At 33.1% G+C, this 15,451-nt stretch overlaps 3 protein-coding genes across 6 annotated transcripts; 1 reads left to right on the top strand and 2 right to left on the bottom strand.

The window, feature by feature from the left end:
- Positions 1–529: 529 nt before the first annotated feature.
- LOC106754070 (uncharacterized protein At4g00950) lies at positions 530–1,843 on the top strand. Its single transcript, XM_014636014.2, has 2 exons — positions 530–1,108; positions 1,357–1,843. Exons 1-2 carry the CDS (start codon positions 575–577, stop codon positions 1,444–1,446), a joined length of 624 nt encoding a protein of 207 aa, XP_014491500.1. The 5' UTR covers positions 530–574; the 3' UTR covers positions 1,447–1,843.
- Positions 1,844–4,236: 2,393 nt separating this feature from the next.
- Positions 4,237–6,899, bottom strand: LOC106754061. Its single transcript, XM_014636004.2, has 3 exons — positions 6,743–6,899; positions 5,595–5,677; positions 4,237–4,618 (listed from the first exon to the last, which is right to left on the bottom strand). Exons 1-3 carry the CDS (start codon positions 6,819–6,821, stop codon positions 4,589–4,591), a joined length of 192 nt encoding a protein of 63 aa, XP_014491490.1. The 5' UTR covers positions 6,822–6,899; the 3' UTR covers positions 4,237–4,588.
- Positions 6,900–8,384: 1,485 nt separating this feature from the next.
- Positions 8,385–11,559, bottom strand: LOC106754151. 4 transcript variants are annotated; one of them, XM_022777798.1, is made up of 4 exons: positions 11,287–11,559; positions 9,271–10,031; positions 8,797–9,107; positions 8,385–8,691 (listed from the first exon to the last, which is right to left on the bottom strand). In XM_022777798.1, exons 2-4 carry the CDS (start codon positions 10,002–10,004, stop codon positions 8,624–8,626), a joined length of 1,113 nt encoding a protein of 370 aa, XP_022633519.1. In that variant the 5' UTR covers positions 10,005–10,031; positions 11,287–11,559; the 3' UTR covers positions 8,385–8,623. The 4 variants fall into 4 exon arrangements, with proteins under 4 accessions (XP_022633519.1, XP_022633517.1, XP_014491621.1 ...); XM_022777796.1 differs by adding an exon at positions 10,838–11,008 and having other exon boundaries at positions 8,385–9,107; positions 11,287–11,558; XM_014636135.2 differs by having other exon boundaries at positions 8,385–9,107; positions 11,287–11,557.
- Positions 11,560–15,451: the final 3,892 nt, after the last annotated feature.

Here is a 15,451-nt window from a genome sequence, read left to right as displayed (position 1 = left end):
AAATATTTCAATATTAATTCTAATTTTATAATAAATAGACGTAATAATTATTAAAGATAAAATAACATATTAATAATATAAGTGTAATATAGAAATTATTTTAAGGTTTAAATCTTTTTTTGTCCCTAAGTTATGAACAAATATTCAGTTTAGTTCCGTTTTTAAAAATGTAAACCTTTGATTTCTAAGTTATAAAAAATGTATTAAATTCATTTTTTTGAAATACTGTTTTTGGTTGTTTCTTAACAACGGCTAGATCTTTAGTTACTCTGATTTGTTTCTTAATAATAACATCACTTTATATTGCTCTTTGTACTTTAACCATGAATATAAAAAAAAACACTCATTTGATACATTTTTTATAACTTAGGAACCAAAGATTTACATTTTTAAAAGCGGAGACTAAACTGAACATCCACTCAGAAGTTTAGGAGAAAAAAAGAGGTTTAAACCTTATTTTAATATTGAATTTAGTAGCTTTTATTGACGAGATATTCTGGGTAAACTTATATTTATAAGATCTAACAGAGAAAGGTTTGGCACGAGAAAGTAATAATATTAGGAGTTTGGAAGAATGGGTTTTGAGAGTGAGAATGAAAACGAGGAAAAGAAGATAGGAGGGTTAGCGTTGTTCTCCATCCCAAGAATGGCGTCCCCAGAGAGATCAGGAATGGCTACTCCGCCACTTCAGACCTCTGCAGCGGTTCCTTTTCGGTGGGAAGAACAACCAGGAAAACCACGGCCATGCAATGCTCTTATCCCTTTCTCCGACCCCGCCGACATCGTACCCAAGTGCTTGGAACTCCCTCCGAGGTTGCTCGTACCCTCTCCCTATGTCTCCACCGTTAACACCTTTCGCTCTCCCTCCTTCACAATCACTGCCTCCAACTGCTATGGTTCTGATACCAAGGTGCTTGGGGCCATGGTTCTCTCCAAAGCCGGGGACTTTAAGGACTCTCTCTGGTTTGGTTCTTGGAAAAAAAAGCCCTTTAAACTCAAAAGAAGAGAGGTCACCGGGGCCAGTCACGTCTTTCCTTCTTCTTCTTCTTCTTCCACTGATTTTAAGGACACTGACACCATCCAAAGCATCAAACTTTCTGGCGTCTGGGTAAGCCTTTTCTCTTCCTTTCTCCATCCCACCCCTGTTTCGATAATACTGCTACATACACATCATCCTACTTGTTCAGTGCCTCACTTGGGACTTGGATTCTTAGCCTGTATTATCAGTGTTTCATTTGAATAAAGTTATTTTTAAAAGAAACTTGCTACTTTTAGTGGAGTAAAAAGTCACGAAAGTGTGTGTATTTATGTCAGATCTGTCATTAAAATGGGAAGGGTGTATAAATTTTTTTGCAGACGAGTATTTGTGAAGGGTTGAAGCTGGTGGTTCCAGGGAGGAGTAAAAAAGTGAAGAAAGATGGGTGTGGCGGTGTCCTTAAACCATAGGGTGATATTTCAATTTCTATGGAATGCATTGTGTGGTGAAAGATGAGTTCTTTAGGAGCTATCCAATGTATCTGATTATATTTTACTTTATGAGATGACTGTGACAGATAGAAGAGTTGCAGAGAGAAAGGCTGTTTCTTCTTCTGCTGCTGCAAAGATGTACATGATGATGTTTATTTACTTGCTTTAGTTTTTTAGTTGGTAAGAATTGTTGTTAATTTGCTATAGGTATATTATGATTATCAAAATCGTAGGGAAGCCATTGTTACTGTCTCCGTCTTATCTTATGGCTATGGCCCAGTGAAAATGACATGGACAAACATCACACTTCACAAGTTTCTTCCTGTTTTGTCGGTACGATATCAATGAGGGCTTAATTAACAAATTAAATATTCCACACATGCTCTTTATTCTACAAGTTCTTTCAATATTTTTCTTTCACGTCTATGTATTTCACTTTCTTCCCTCACAACACTTCAAAACAATGCTATCATTTTGCTCTTTTGCTTTCTTAGGTATATTTATTACTCATCTCTATATTTGAAATTTTTTATTTTATTTGGTGAGTGAAAAAATGGAAAAATATTTCGAAATAAAAATTAAAAAGTAATTTTTAATATCTCATATTTTAGGATAAAGACAATAAATAAATAAATTTAGCTTTAAGAATAAAATGAAAAAATGCATTTCCATGACTTCTTTTTCTCTATATATCCTTCATTTATTATTTAATAAAAACATCACTAATATTTCTTTTTCTTTTTTTTAGTAGTTATTTTAATCCGTTTCATTCTTTTCGTCTTTCCTACCAAGAAACTGAATTTTCAATTTTTTTATTATTGCAAATTTCAAAACATTCAAATAAAACAACAATAATAGTTAACTGCAACTAATAGCTAATTGATGATAAAAATATTTTCTTAAATAAATCTATTTTAAAATAATTTACACAATAAACTCTCTCGAATTTTATTTACACAAATAGCCCGTTTGAGAGAAATAAAAGATCCCTGTGGGACACACTATATTTTAGTATGTACTAAGCGAAAAGAAAATTTTCATTTTCTGACAATCACTGGATTACATCCTAATAACAAAAAAAATTCTATTTTAATAAAAAATATAAATGTGAAATATAAAATCTAATTAATTAAGTTTCTTATAATAAGCGTTAGATATATTATATTTATTTTATTTTTATCTTTTAATTTTTAGTTAATTTATTATTATTATTTATTTATATTTTAAATTTAATTATTTTTATTATTATAAATAGAATATTTTATGTGTATATTTAAGGGAAATTGATTTTGTATATAATTTTCACTATATTTAACACGGTATTTCGAATTAAGTTTGTTGAGAAAAAAATTGTTGTCGCTTCTGCCACTACACCTGTTGTTGTTGGCACAACATCGTCTATCGTCATTGCCATGTATCATTACCTTCGTTGGAATTCTAGTTTCGGTATAATGGTTTCGACCGTCTTTATAAGAATTTTGTATTTCAATACTTGTGTTTGAGTACCTCAATTATTCTTTCCTAATTTTAGTTCTCTAGTGTCTTTTTTTACTGTTGTCCATTGTCGACGGCCTTTGTCCATCGTCGTTTCCCATGATGGGGAGTCTATTTCTAAGTGCTTTGATGAATAAAGGAGACCATTCTTTTGAAGAGCCAGGTCTTCCACCTGCATTGTCTATCATCAGCGGGCCATCAACGCGCCATCATTTGTGTTATTCATTGTGGGGTAAAGTTTATTTCTATGTGGTCCAATCTAGTCCCTACGGTCTATCTTCATCTGCCATTACAGGCTCCATCCGTTACTGATGACAATATAGTCTTTAGAGTGTATCGTTGTCTGTCATCGCAAGCCACCATCCGTTGTTGATAGCAACCTAGTCTGACGTAGTTTGTTACTTTGTTGGTCCTTATCCACTACTAATAGTAATCTCTTTTATCAAAGTCATCATAGTTAAAGTTTCATGATATTCCACCGATATCCAATATTATTATCCATAGGTTTTTAGGATTTCTCTTTCATATTCATCAACGACATCTTATTATTGTCTATAGGTTTTTAGGATTTCTCTTTCATATTCATCAACGACATCTTCTGCTATTATCTCTTTACCTTCTGACTTTTTTATCTCAACAATGCATCGACAATTTACAATAAGAGATTTATATGGAACAATCTTTCAAATTTGTTCCTTAGGAATCTAGTTGTTATTTCTTCTTCTACAATTTGTATGCGTCAAGTGAAAATGTTAGATATATTACTTTTGTTTTATTTTTATCTTTAGTTAATTTGCTAGAAGTTTCTTATTTCTATTTTAGACTTAATTAATATTTTTCTTATTATAAATAAAGTATGCTATGCATACTCAACACAAAACAAATTAATTATATAAATAATTTTTACTATATTCAACAAACAAAAAAAAAATCGTGTGCATTTTATTTACAAGATATATTATAATCACATTTATTTTAATAAACTGTATTGTAGATATGATTACTTAAAGAAAATGAAGTATCGTTCCAAATATCATTACATCCTCAGTTCGAATTTCAAATAAAACTAGAACCATGTTTTTATGTTAGAAATCTTGTGAACAAAAAAAAAAAAATTGTAATTAGAAAGTCTTTTGCATCAATACATGACATAAAAATCTCATGGATGAGTTAAAATATGCTCATACATGTTTGATTGCTGGTTAGCAAGAACGTTGCTAGAATGGTTTTACTTGCTTGGGGATACTTAAATTCTCAATATTCAAGAGAACCAACTATACCTCGTGAAGATATTATAATGTTTCAATATTTAAATGCCAACCAAAATAACATCCATGAGTTTACCTATGAAAAGATCCTTCACAATTGATCCATGGAAACAGTTCAAGGTATCATATTTTCTAGTACAGCAGAATTAATCAAGCGGCAGAAATAACTGATATTTCAACCCAACTCATAACAGAAATTAATATGAATTGAAACCACTGACTGATTCCGGAACAGATGAGACCGTCAGACAGGGAACCTAATCCAACATTCCGTAGTCTTATTTCTCTCACATTGACAATTAAAAATAAGTTCAAACAAGTCAGCAATTTTTCCCTTGCATCTCTCAAGTAAATCACATTTACTTTTTACCAGTCATACCTGCAACCACCTGCAATAAACGAGACACCAATATCAGGAAACCATTAATGTGGTATTGTTGGTTGCGAAAAGTCCTTATAGCATTTCTAATGATCAGCTACGGTGGGATTTTAGTACTTCAATGTCTCAGTATCGATTCATTGAACATAAAAAGGACACAATGGTTTCACAGGTTTTAAGGATGGTTAAGAGTGATAGTTTATGGACATACGTCTGAACAATATTTTCAAAAAACACTTTTTAAGATCAAATAAGAAAAAAAATTAATTTCTTCAAAAACTAAAATGAAATTATGCATAATTGCTTAAAAAAGTTAACATGAAGGTAATTATATTAGATATATTGTAAATAAATTAATTTTAACGTAATGAAATTTATTTAATTTTTGTGTAAGTATTCATAGGAAAAAATTATCTAAAAAATACTCTGTATAAGCTACGATTTTATATCAGAATTGTCGCGTCAATTGTTTCAACGGTAATAATACATAAGAACTGGTTCTAAAGTTTAAGAGCGACCCCTTATGCAACTCCCATTAGCTCCCGTTAGAAATGTTCTTATAACCCTTCACAACGAGCAATTCTTGCTACTAACGGAGGGTTAACATCCAATGCGGAGGGCACAAAAAAAATCATGAAGGTTTGTCTAATGTTAAGCGGGAGTGGATGAAACGAAAGTTTGGGATGGTTTTCGAAACCCAGATCATATGTTCTGATGCTGAAACTCGGTTGTTTCAAAACAACCTTTTATTAGTTATACATTCAGAAAGAAGGGGACAGAGTATTCTCTCTAAGGACATTGGTAACAACTGAAGCTTATCCTGGAGTCTGGAAATTTAAATTTTAGGAGATAGCACCACCAAAAACAATTTGAGTATGAATAGTATTATTACTTATCAGCGATGAAACAAAACTATTATCTAGATTTATAGAACTGCTTGGATTTGAAAACAGTGTAACAAGGTTAGTGTCAAAAGCAACACTTACATCACTTAAAGCAGGTTGAGGAGGTTGCTTGGTTGCCTGATATGAATCCAAAATGGGTCTCACAACAGCTGGAAGAAATAGACCTGAGGGATTACGCGGCAAGATAAGTGATTAGCCTGTCTGTAGAAAATAACTATGACCAAGATATGTACAATTTTAAACTAAATCTAATTTTGAGTAGACTCGTTACAGAAATTCACTGGTTATAGATAACATTAATCAAAAGAAATTTTAAAACCAGAGGCAGAACTCTCACTATCATTCTGCCCTTCCAGACACACCAGGGGAGCTAAGAGAAAGGACCCAAGAACCACAAATAGGACGCTATGCTTTTATTTTCGGCCCTAATTTTTTAAAAGGATATTTAAAGAGCAATTTGAATTCGTCCCTATTAGTCAGGCAACTTTATCAAATAAAAGCAGAAAAGATTCAGGCAATTGGATGCACAAACTTCAGGCTAGAACAATTTCTTCAATGTGATTCAAATGGGGCATATGACAAACTGCAGGTAGTCCTATCATATAAAAGCATAACATATTCAAGCAAATAAGCTGTTACAAAGACAGGAATTATTTTAATGATTGTGATCCAAATGATATGTTCCAATTTGAATCAGCGTGATTAAAGATCCAAATGCTATGTGCCAATTTGAATCAGCGTGATTAAAGATCCAAATGCTATGTGCCAATTTGAATTAGCCTGATTAAAGGAGGATTAAGACTCACGATAACAGTTTTCTGAACAGCAAAAGTAAAAAATCTAATATCACAGGCATCAAATGCACACTGAAGTCACACTAAAACAAACAAAACGAGTAAAAACACATATAAAAAGAAATTTCACAAGCACAGTAAATAATCTGCTAGGTCTAGGAGATACTCATCTAATTAACAATGGACAAGCTGAATGTCCAGGGTATTCTGACAAATAGCGAATCACATAAAAATCTACATCCAAACCGTTGAAATACTGACACTTAAAATTTCTATAATTCCCCAAAAATCTAGTGCAGAATTCATAAATCTCACAAGAAGGAATCCCAATATGTAATTGCAGATAGAAAGATAAATCAGTCACCACTAATGGAGTTTCTGACATGAAATTATTCGAGAAAGGGGGCTAGTTAAGATTAGGGCTTTTGAGAATACCGAAGCCAGCAATGAGACAGGAAGCGGCGACAACAGGCTCTTGAACGACGAACATCTTCAACTTCTCCATCACTGCCATTTTCGATTTCGTTCTTCCTTTCTCGCTTTCGATTTCTTTGCTTCAATTTAGTATATCTTCTACCTTCTTCTTGCGTGCGTTTTTATTTTTATTTTTTTTTCTTTTCAATTTCACATTGCTGGACCTACAACTCCAGCCCATCTATTCTTCTCTATAGCATATTGGGCCACTAGTGGGCTGTTAATGGTGCCATACAATGGGGGGTTACTCCCTGTAACTCCCCAGTTCTAACCCCCACCCCCCCATTCCATTTTTAAAATTTGTTTTTATTAGTTTACTTTTTATATTAATTTTCAGATATTTTAATAATGGAATTTATATGTTTTGATGTATTATTTTTAAATATATTTTTAACATATAAATGGGAGAGTGAGAGTTGCANAGAGCGTTTGGAGGAGGAGCGTTTCAAAAGCTTTGGTGGGGGTGGGGGTGAGAATACGAAGGAGAGGAATCTGAGTCTGTGTGTTTTGACTGAGGCAGACTGTAAAAGAGTAGGTTAACTTTAGTAAATAGGAGTAAAACGGTAAAAATAAAAAAAACATAAAGATTAATTTTGTATTTAAAAAAAATCCAAAAAAATTGGGGGGGTGGGGGTTGGAATTGGGGAGGTACAGGGAGTAACTCCCCATACAATGAGCCCGCAATGCAGACCCAAACTGACAGAGGGAGCCCACCTTCTGGAGTTGTATATTGTATTTATGCGAAGGTAAGAGGATTTGGAAGGAAATATATTATTGGTCAGGGGAAGAAAACTGTTCAACATTTTTTTAGTTTTCCTCTTCATGTGACGTCTGCAATGTCTTTGCTTATAATTTTTGGACAGATTAAATATAATTAATAAATATTATGTCAAATATGTTAGGCTTATGAATCCAAATGATAAAGACTTTATCATAATTTCAGTTCTTTCAATTTTAAAGAAGAATATTAGTAAATTTCGAATAGAGATTTTATTAGAATTATTTAATCGATTTAATTCACATAAATTGAGTAGAAAATAAATATTTGAGTTATGAGTGGAACATAATCAACTACAGAACCAAATTCACTATTAAAAGAAAATGCTGAATTAGCTATATTTTGATTTTTAAAAGATAGAAATTAAGCTAATATTTTTTTTCTTCTTATAAAAACTTGTATATTTCACTAGAAACAATCTAAGTCAAATATAATGGATCCATAAGCTCAATAATGAACTATACTTTATGCAAGCTAAAAAAATAAATTTATATTAGAAAATTAATAGTGACAATTAATCGTCAATCTAAATTAAAGAAATTGTTGGAGCCGTCCATTGACTAGACTTGGCCAGAAAAGTTAGTTTAATACAGGTAGGATCCGAGAAAATAAGAACAAATGCATAAAACCAAGATATCGTCTTATAAATTAAAAAGATTGGATACAGAATGCAACAAACTCAATTACTACGAAAGATGTTAACCTTTCTCCTCAACAAAGAGTCATCCCCAACAATTTTATAGGGGTAGTCAGTCACTCATAAAGATTTTGGAAGTTAGTAGCTACAAAATAGCTCAATAAAGAATCTACTTCCATGGAGGGAGGTGTCTAAAGAAAAATAGCTCTTTCACATTATCTACGCAAAGATTTATGTACATCATCTCATTAACAAAACAGATTCAATACCAAAGCACAACTTAGAATTTACAATAGAAGAAGCACTACAAATCTACAAAATTACATACATATCCGGTAAAATAATTGTAGCCACACTCCCTGTTAACCAAATTGCCTTTGTTCATCAATCTATATGTCAAGCAGGACTACGATCAAATCTTTCAGAATTATGAACGAGGCAACATCCAACCCATTGTCCATCCCAAAAGCAAGCCAGCTCCTACAAGACTCAATCCTAAAGCAAAGGCAACAGCATATGTTGTAATATCACATTTTGCATTGACTTGCCTTTCTTGTTTGGCATTGTATATTTTCTGTTTCCTCTTCCGTGAGATTTTACCTTCATAGGACATCCATGGAAGAGCCGCTGGAAAGAGAGAAGAGATTGGCTGATCCTTGTTCTTAATCTGACTGCAAAGTGTTTCCAGCTGCAGCAATTGTAACCATTGCTTATAGGCAAAAAGTTGTGAGGCCTGTTTAAAAATGAGAGTAACAATATGCTCTTTCTCTGCGTAGGCCTTTTTTGCCGCTTCCTCTGCTTCCCTTGCACGTGTTTGAGAGTGACACAATGCTTCCATTAGTTGAGCTTTGCTGGGATTTTCATCGAAAATCTGTTCACTCCTTTTTGAATCCTCATGCTTGGGGGTATCACTGCAACAAATGATGCAGGGACAAACAAATATTATGCAAAAAAAAGAAGCACAAAATGTGCATGAATTCTCTTGAATAAAAGAAAAATAAAATAGTAGCAGAAAAAAAAAATCTATGGTAGAATATATCATTATGCAGTAAAATGAAATCAACAGCAAAATACCTTGAACATTTATCAGAAGCAAAATATAAAAGCCCTTCACGGGCAGAAGGCCCTTGGTTCTTATGCATCAATCCTGAATCTAAACTTCCCGTCCTTGTTTTGCAATTATTCATGCGTGCACATGGGTATCCTCTAAGATGCTTCTTCTGTGGTGGGGGAAGATCACAATTTTCAATGTGGTTGAGTGATTTCTGTGAAACAAACGAAGCTAATTCATCCCTATCTGTAGTCCGCCACCATGGCTCGGCTTTACCACTTTCAATCCAAGAATAATCTGATTCCAATGAAAATTCATTACTTTTCTTGGAGGATTCTGAGCAGCCAACACATTCAATGTTCTCTATCTCATGTTTTGCCATCACATTCATTAATTCCTGAAATTCTTGAGAATTCTTACTTACATCACTAGCTATCAAAGTTTCTACCTCTTCATCTAATGCATTTAACTGTTCATATGTTAGACCCTTTTGACACCCATAATTAGGCTGCAAATGCAACCACCACCTAGAGTCTGGTGATAGATTAGAAACTGATGATTTCCTGTTAAAATGGGTAACATTAACTGCAGTATGATCAGATTCATCTGCTGTACTGGCAGGCTCAATATCAACCACTTTTGATGTGGCACATGAAGATTGGCAACAAGCCAACTTGGGAGCTCTCTTCGCATCTTCTTGGACAAAGCAACGATTTGCAGTTCTCTGCCACAGAGCCCTTGCTTCAGCTCCTGCCATCGTTTATCTATTCTTTCTTCATACTTACTAAACAAAATAGAATTATTAGTAGTTAAAAAGCCTACACTTATACCACATTTACACAAAAGATAAAAGAAATATGCAGGAAGGAATTCATATAATGGTATATTAGAAGCCCAAACTCTGAATTCCAGACACACTCTACGATGTTTTAGCAACATGCTCAAGGCGTATGAGTTCCAAGGTTTGGCAAGCAACCCCACCCACTCAATTTTGCTGTTAAATAATTGTATATGTATACCCTAGTTTTATAAAAAAAAAAATATATAAACTTAAATATTTAAAAATATAATTATATATGCTAAAGTTTGTCCATTATTGACTCCTTACCTAACTTGTTTCTGCATTTGTCCCTGATTGTAACTAAAGGCTATGTCCAAGTATACCTTCATCTTTCAAATACCATCTTTGTCATAAGCAAATACATTTACATTTCCCACCTATTCAACCATGGACAGCCTCAAATCCACAGTATATTGATGTTACTTAAGCCAAGTAAGCAGCAAGGCTTTTCTAGCAAGAACAAATCTGACTCTTCTTTATTCAGGTTAAGATAACTAACCATTTAGAAGTCTGTTATTATTAGGAACCCCACCCAGTGGGAAAACTCAAAAGACTCGTTTGTTAATTTTCATTAAATAGTTCCCGTATTCGGTTTCTTTTAATCTATCCCCAAAGGAAATACAATAACAAAACTCAAAACATGCTTCCAGTGTATGTGTATGTGTATCTAAATCACCAAACCTGTGATGCAAATAACTAAACCTGGAAAACGATGGAGACCATCATTTGAACTGAAAATGTAAACGTACCCTGCATAAAAGAGGGACGCAAATTTCACAAAACCCGTTACAGAGTTTTGGGTTTTGGACATGCGCTCACCAAATCATACAAGTAGTTCAAAAGGACGGGGAATATATAATACAGAAACTGAAAACCCTCTTGCGCAGCAGTGCCTCTCCAAGGCTTCAAGTTAGAAAAAACTAACCAAAACAGATAAAAATGGTCAAACCCACCATGTTCATAACAAGCACATGAATCAGTCAACACCTAAATGAAATCTGAAGCAATTGAAGAAAATGAACACAAACTCCACAAATTTGAGCCACCAAAAACACGTCAATTGCTAAAATAAGCACAGACATACATACATATAACAAAAACGACGACCAAATCCCGGGAATAATCACACAAAATATGCAAACCTATGAAGAAATTGAAACGAAAACGGAGAAAAGAGAAAATGATTGAGTGAACGAACCAAGTAAGAAAGCGGAAGATCACGGATGAAGGTGAATGAAGAGATGAAAAGATCTAACTGAATGAGAGAGTGAAGAAGAAGAAGGAGATGACGCTGTTTGTTTTTTCGTTTTCGTTATCATTCTACTACTCTATGCTGTCGGTTTTCTCACACACCCTTTCTTTCTGCTCCGTCATGGACACGACAACAACCCAAGTTTAGGACCACAGCGACGCCGTTTTCGGCATTATCTCTTACTACTTACGCAGTCTTTGTCAAATGGTTGGTGTGTGCGCTTGGCAATGGTGGCCCCACGGGAAATCAATCTAAAGAGGTTTTTGTGTACGCTCTGATAGTGACACGTGGCAGTGAGCGCCAAAATCAAAGGCTGATTACCTCTCCAGCGGGCCATCATATGATAAGAATTAAGTAAGCACTCTTATCTTTCTTAGATCACAAGAGTGAGCTTTATTTTCTTTTTTTCCTTTCTTATTTATTTATAATGGCATAGGAAAATCCCAATCCTCTAGGTATGCCAAACACCATTTCGGCCTGTCCTAGGAATTAAATATTAAATTAATTTTTTAAAGAAGTTATAAATTCTAACTGTTATGAAATTTGTTCATCAATTGGTTTTTATAATTTTTGTACTTATTATTTGTAGGATATTAATTTAAAATTAATAAATGACAAAAAGTGGTAAATATGCATGATTATTGATTTACAAAAGTATGGAGTAAGAATTAATTATTGTTGATTGAGGTGACGGGGCATTATGATAAAAATTGCATTAGTTGGGTGGGTTTATAAAACAATGTGCTTGCGTAAGCTTAGAAGTTTTGTTTTATGGTGGAATCCAGAACTAATGTAGTAATTAACAATAACTGCGATATATCGCAAGATTCGGTCAGTAGGTGAACATGAATATACACACACAGTCACCTTTCAATATATTTTAGGTTAAGCATTGTTATCGACTTTCATATATGCTCATATAGTAAAAATAACACTTTATATGACATATAATAAATTATGTCTATAAAAAAATATTAAATCAACACATGGAGATCACTTAATTTATTTTTAATCATATGTATTAGTTTATTAATTTGAAAAACACCTTAAGTAAAAGTAATTAGAATATGATTTTTTTATTCTTCGAATAATCTTGAAAAGACTTTATAAACTTAAAACTAAATCACAGGACAAGATGTAAGAACCTAATATATATATATATATATATATATATATATGTATATATATATATATATATATATATATATATTATATAATGATTTAAATTTAAGAGAAAAAACTTTTCTTTTTTTTATAAAGCTTATAACATAATAACTTTACCAAGTATTTCACATATTTTTTCTAAATTTCATTCTCTTTAAAAAGCATTTTTTTCCTCTTTGTCTTCTCTTTAGCTTCCGCAGTCATTGTATGTTTGATTTGGTGGTGTTCAAGTGACCGCGGCGCAGAGAGCTTCGACTTGACCCGATTAGAATTTCGTTCTTCAGTTGGTAAGTAGTTTTCTCCTCTTTTTCACTCTTTTGGAGCCTAGGGCAAGTTGCATGTGCCTAGTGTATCCTTCTTTCCATTTTTCCTCTGTTTATTCTAGCTCTAAGAGTTGTTTCCATCACCATTTGGTGATCTGTAGAGTGTTACGGTGCCCTTGCTGTGTGAGGTGTTGTAGAGGAACGATACTGTGAACTATGTTGTGAGAACCCAAGGTAAGGAGAGCTAACTTTGAATCTGAAAAATGCACATGTATTGTTTGATGAAAGTTCTGCGAAATGTGATGAATATGGAAAAGAATTGAATTTGATTTTGTTGTAGGTGCTTTTGGTCAAAAATGAAAGGTTTGATAGGTGAGTTTGTGAGTTAGGAGTTAGAATGATTATTAAATATAGTTTTAAAGGATAGTGGGTGAATCAAGTCTTGTTAGAACTGTTAATTAGTGAAAATTTGATCTAAGAAAAGTTAGTAATGCTTTGATGGTGTGTTGGTTGATTTTAAGTTCAAATTATGGGGTTTTGATTAGTGAAATTGAGGAATAGGGGTGAGATAATAACTGATTCAGTATTGTTAGGAGGTTAATTAAGACTTGTTAGAAGTTTTAGAGGATTGAAAATTGATATGTAGCAATGAGATGGTTCATGGTTGGAATTTTCAAGTGCTTTTTGGTGAAAAAAAAGGGGGGGGGGGTTTGAGTAGTGAGATCTTAAGGTAAGTGTTATGAACTGATTTAGGCAGTTTGAGATATGTTATGAGGTCGATTAAGACTTGCTTAGAGGTCTACATTAGAAAAAAAAATCTGTTATGGAAGTGTTAATTGCATCATAGTTTAAGTTTCCTACTTCACTTTGGAGGTTTTAGGTGTTGGAAATGGAAAGTGGAGTAGCTGGGGTGAAACTAAAGTATTAAGGGGTGATAACAAGTGTATTTAGACTTGTTTATGCAGCTGTAATATAAAATGGGGGTTGCAAAGAGTATAATTGAAATTGGGCAACTTGTAGGAGTGAATTTGGATTTTAAAGTGTCAAAAGTGGTTTGATACACCTAGTCTTGGATCTAGTGATCAAATGGATGTTTGTTTCAACTTATAAACGTGTTTTCCCATCAATACAAATGTGTAAAGAACCCCTTTAGTCATTAGAACAGGTTCCAATTGCATCAAAAACCAATTTTCATGGTTGTTGTTAACTGGTATAGTGCCCCAGCGCCACTGGTCGAGGCCGAGTGCCCCTAGGCGCACCAACATGCTGTTTTTTGTTTTTGGGGTTTTGGATGTCCGTTTTGGACGTTCTTTACATCGTTTTGGAGATTTTGGACCCTTTTGGAGTTGTTGGTGAGGGTTTCAGAGCTATTTTCCTTACCTATATATGAGTATCCTTATGCCATGGATTGATTGATGTTGTTTGATTGAAAAAGTGTCTTGTATGTTTACATATATGGCCTGTGTGGCTTGAAAGGATATGACCGTGAATTGGAATGATGAAATTAAGTGTGAACTGGACATCTCAGGGTGAGATGATTTGGAGTGGTCGTAGAGACTGTGTGGTTGTCTTGTATAATTGTATGGAGCTTTGAAATGGCAAGTCTATCCCTACACTCAAAGCACTGTTCATGCTTAGATAAAGAAGAACGATGTGAATGGTTAGAGTAGAGGGAGGTCCTCGTCTATACTCTTAGAGTTTAAACATAGACTGGTATGAGGATTTATCTTGCATAGTGTTGAGGAGGGCCAGCTGAACTATGCAAGTGCAAAGACGACCAATAGTTCGACAATTATACAAATCAGGATGAGTCTTGTTGAGTGATTGATGCATGGTTATAATTGTATGTCTTTACATGTTTACTTTATATATGATTAAACATGATTATATTAATTGATTGTGCTATATGTATATTGTCTGGTTATTTAGCTGACCCTTACTTCTGTGTTTTGTGTTACTTGTTTATGTTTTTCCTTTGCGATAATCATCCACTTGGATGTGAGCAGATGTTGAGGAGATGCCTGTGGAGCAAGTGCTAGAGAATGATGGTGTTGTAACTTAGTTTTTCAGGGTTTCTTAATTAAGTTATATTATTTTGCAAAACTCCTTATGTCTAAGTTTTAAGTCTGTACCCCCTTTTACTTATAGTTTTAAATTATGGTGTTCTTGGGATGACTGAAATCCTAACACCTTAGCTGCATGACTCCTTCCAACTATTCTCATGTTATGAGTGTGGACTTCTATATTATGTCACAAAAGATCTACAAATCTTAAAAAAAAAAATGATAAAATCATTTCTTTTTTTAATCCTGAAATCAATGATTTTACTACAATTTTTAAACAATGAAGTTTTAGTTGTTAATAGACATGCAACCAAATTAAATTCTTCCAATCCATATTTTATATTAAAAGAATACAATTTTCTAGCAATTTTTTTAGAAAACACATTGATAAATACATATTTAGCTTTTATTTAATCTTTAATTTTAGATTTTTAATTGAATTTTCATGTTTAAAAGATTTATTTAATTATAATTTATGATAATTAGATTTATTGAATTTGTAAAATAAAGATGTATTAAAAATAACATTTTAATCGCATTCATATTTTTAAATATTTTGATATTTGTTGATACATCTTTAATTAAATTTTAGTTCATTCAAAATATAAAAATAAATTCTTT

This window comes from Vigna radiata, unplaced genomic scaffold (assembly GCF_000741045.1).
Source record: "Vigna radiata var. radiata cultivar VC1973A unplaced genomic scaffold, Vradiata_ver6 scaffold_83, whole genome shotgun sequence".
In the NCBI taxonomy this organism is placed as follows: Eukaryota; Viridiplantae; Streptophyta; class Magnoliopsida; order Fabales; family Fabaceae; genus Vigna; species Vigna radiata.
Note: the sequence above shows the minus strand (reverse complement) of the source record. Positions and strands in the feature narration are given on the sequence as shown.

Bases quoted from the DNA above. Each gene is read 5' to 3' on its own strand.
- LOC106754070 (XM_014636014.2), top strand. From the start codon at position 575: ATGGGTTTTGAGAGTGAGAATGAAAACGAGGAAAAGAAGATAGGAGGG. The intron at 1,109-1,356 runs GTAAGCCTTTTC...ATTTTTTTGCAG, and splicing joins TCAAACTTTCTGGCGTCTGG to ACGAGTATTTGTGAAGGGTT.
- LOC106754061 (XM_014636004.2), bottom strand. From the start codon at position 6,821: ATGGCAGTGATGGAGAAGTTGAAGATGTTCGTCGTTCAAGAGCCTGTT. The intron at 5,678-6,742 runs GTATTCTCAAAA...GTAATCCCTCAG, and splicing joins CTGTCTCATTGCTGGCTTCG to GTCTATTTCTTCCAGCTGTT. The intron at 4,619-5,594 runs GTAAGTGTTGCT...CGTTTATTGCAG, and splicing joins CTCAACCTGCTTTAAGTGAT to GTGGTTGCAGGTATGACTGG.
- LOC106754151 (XM_022777796.1), bottom strand. From the start codon at position 10,004: ATGGCAGGAGCTGAAGCAAGGGCTCTGTGGCAGAGAACTGCAAATCGT. The intron at 9,108-9,270 runs GTATTTTGCTGT...CATTTGTTGCAG, and splicing joins GCTTCTGATAAATGTTCAAG to TGATACCCCCAAGCATGAGG.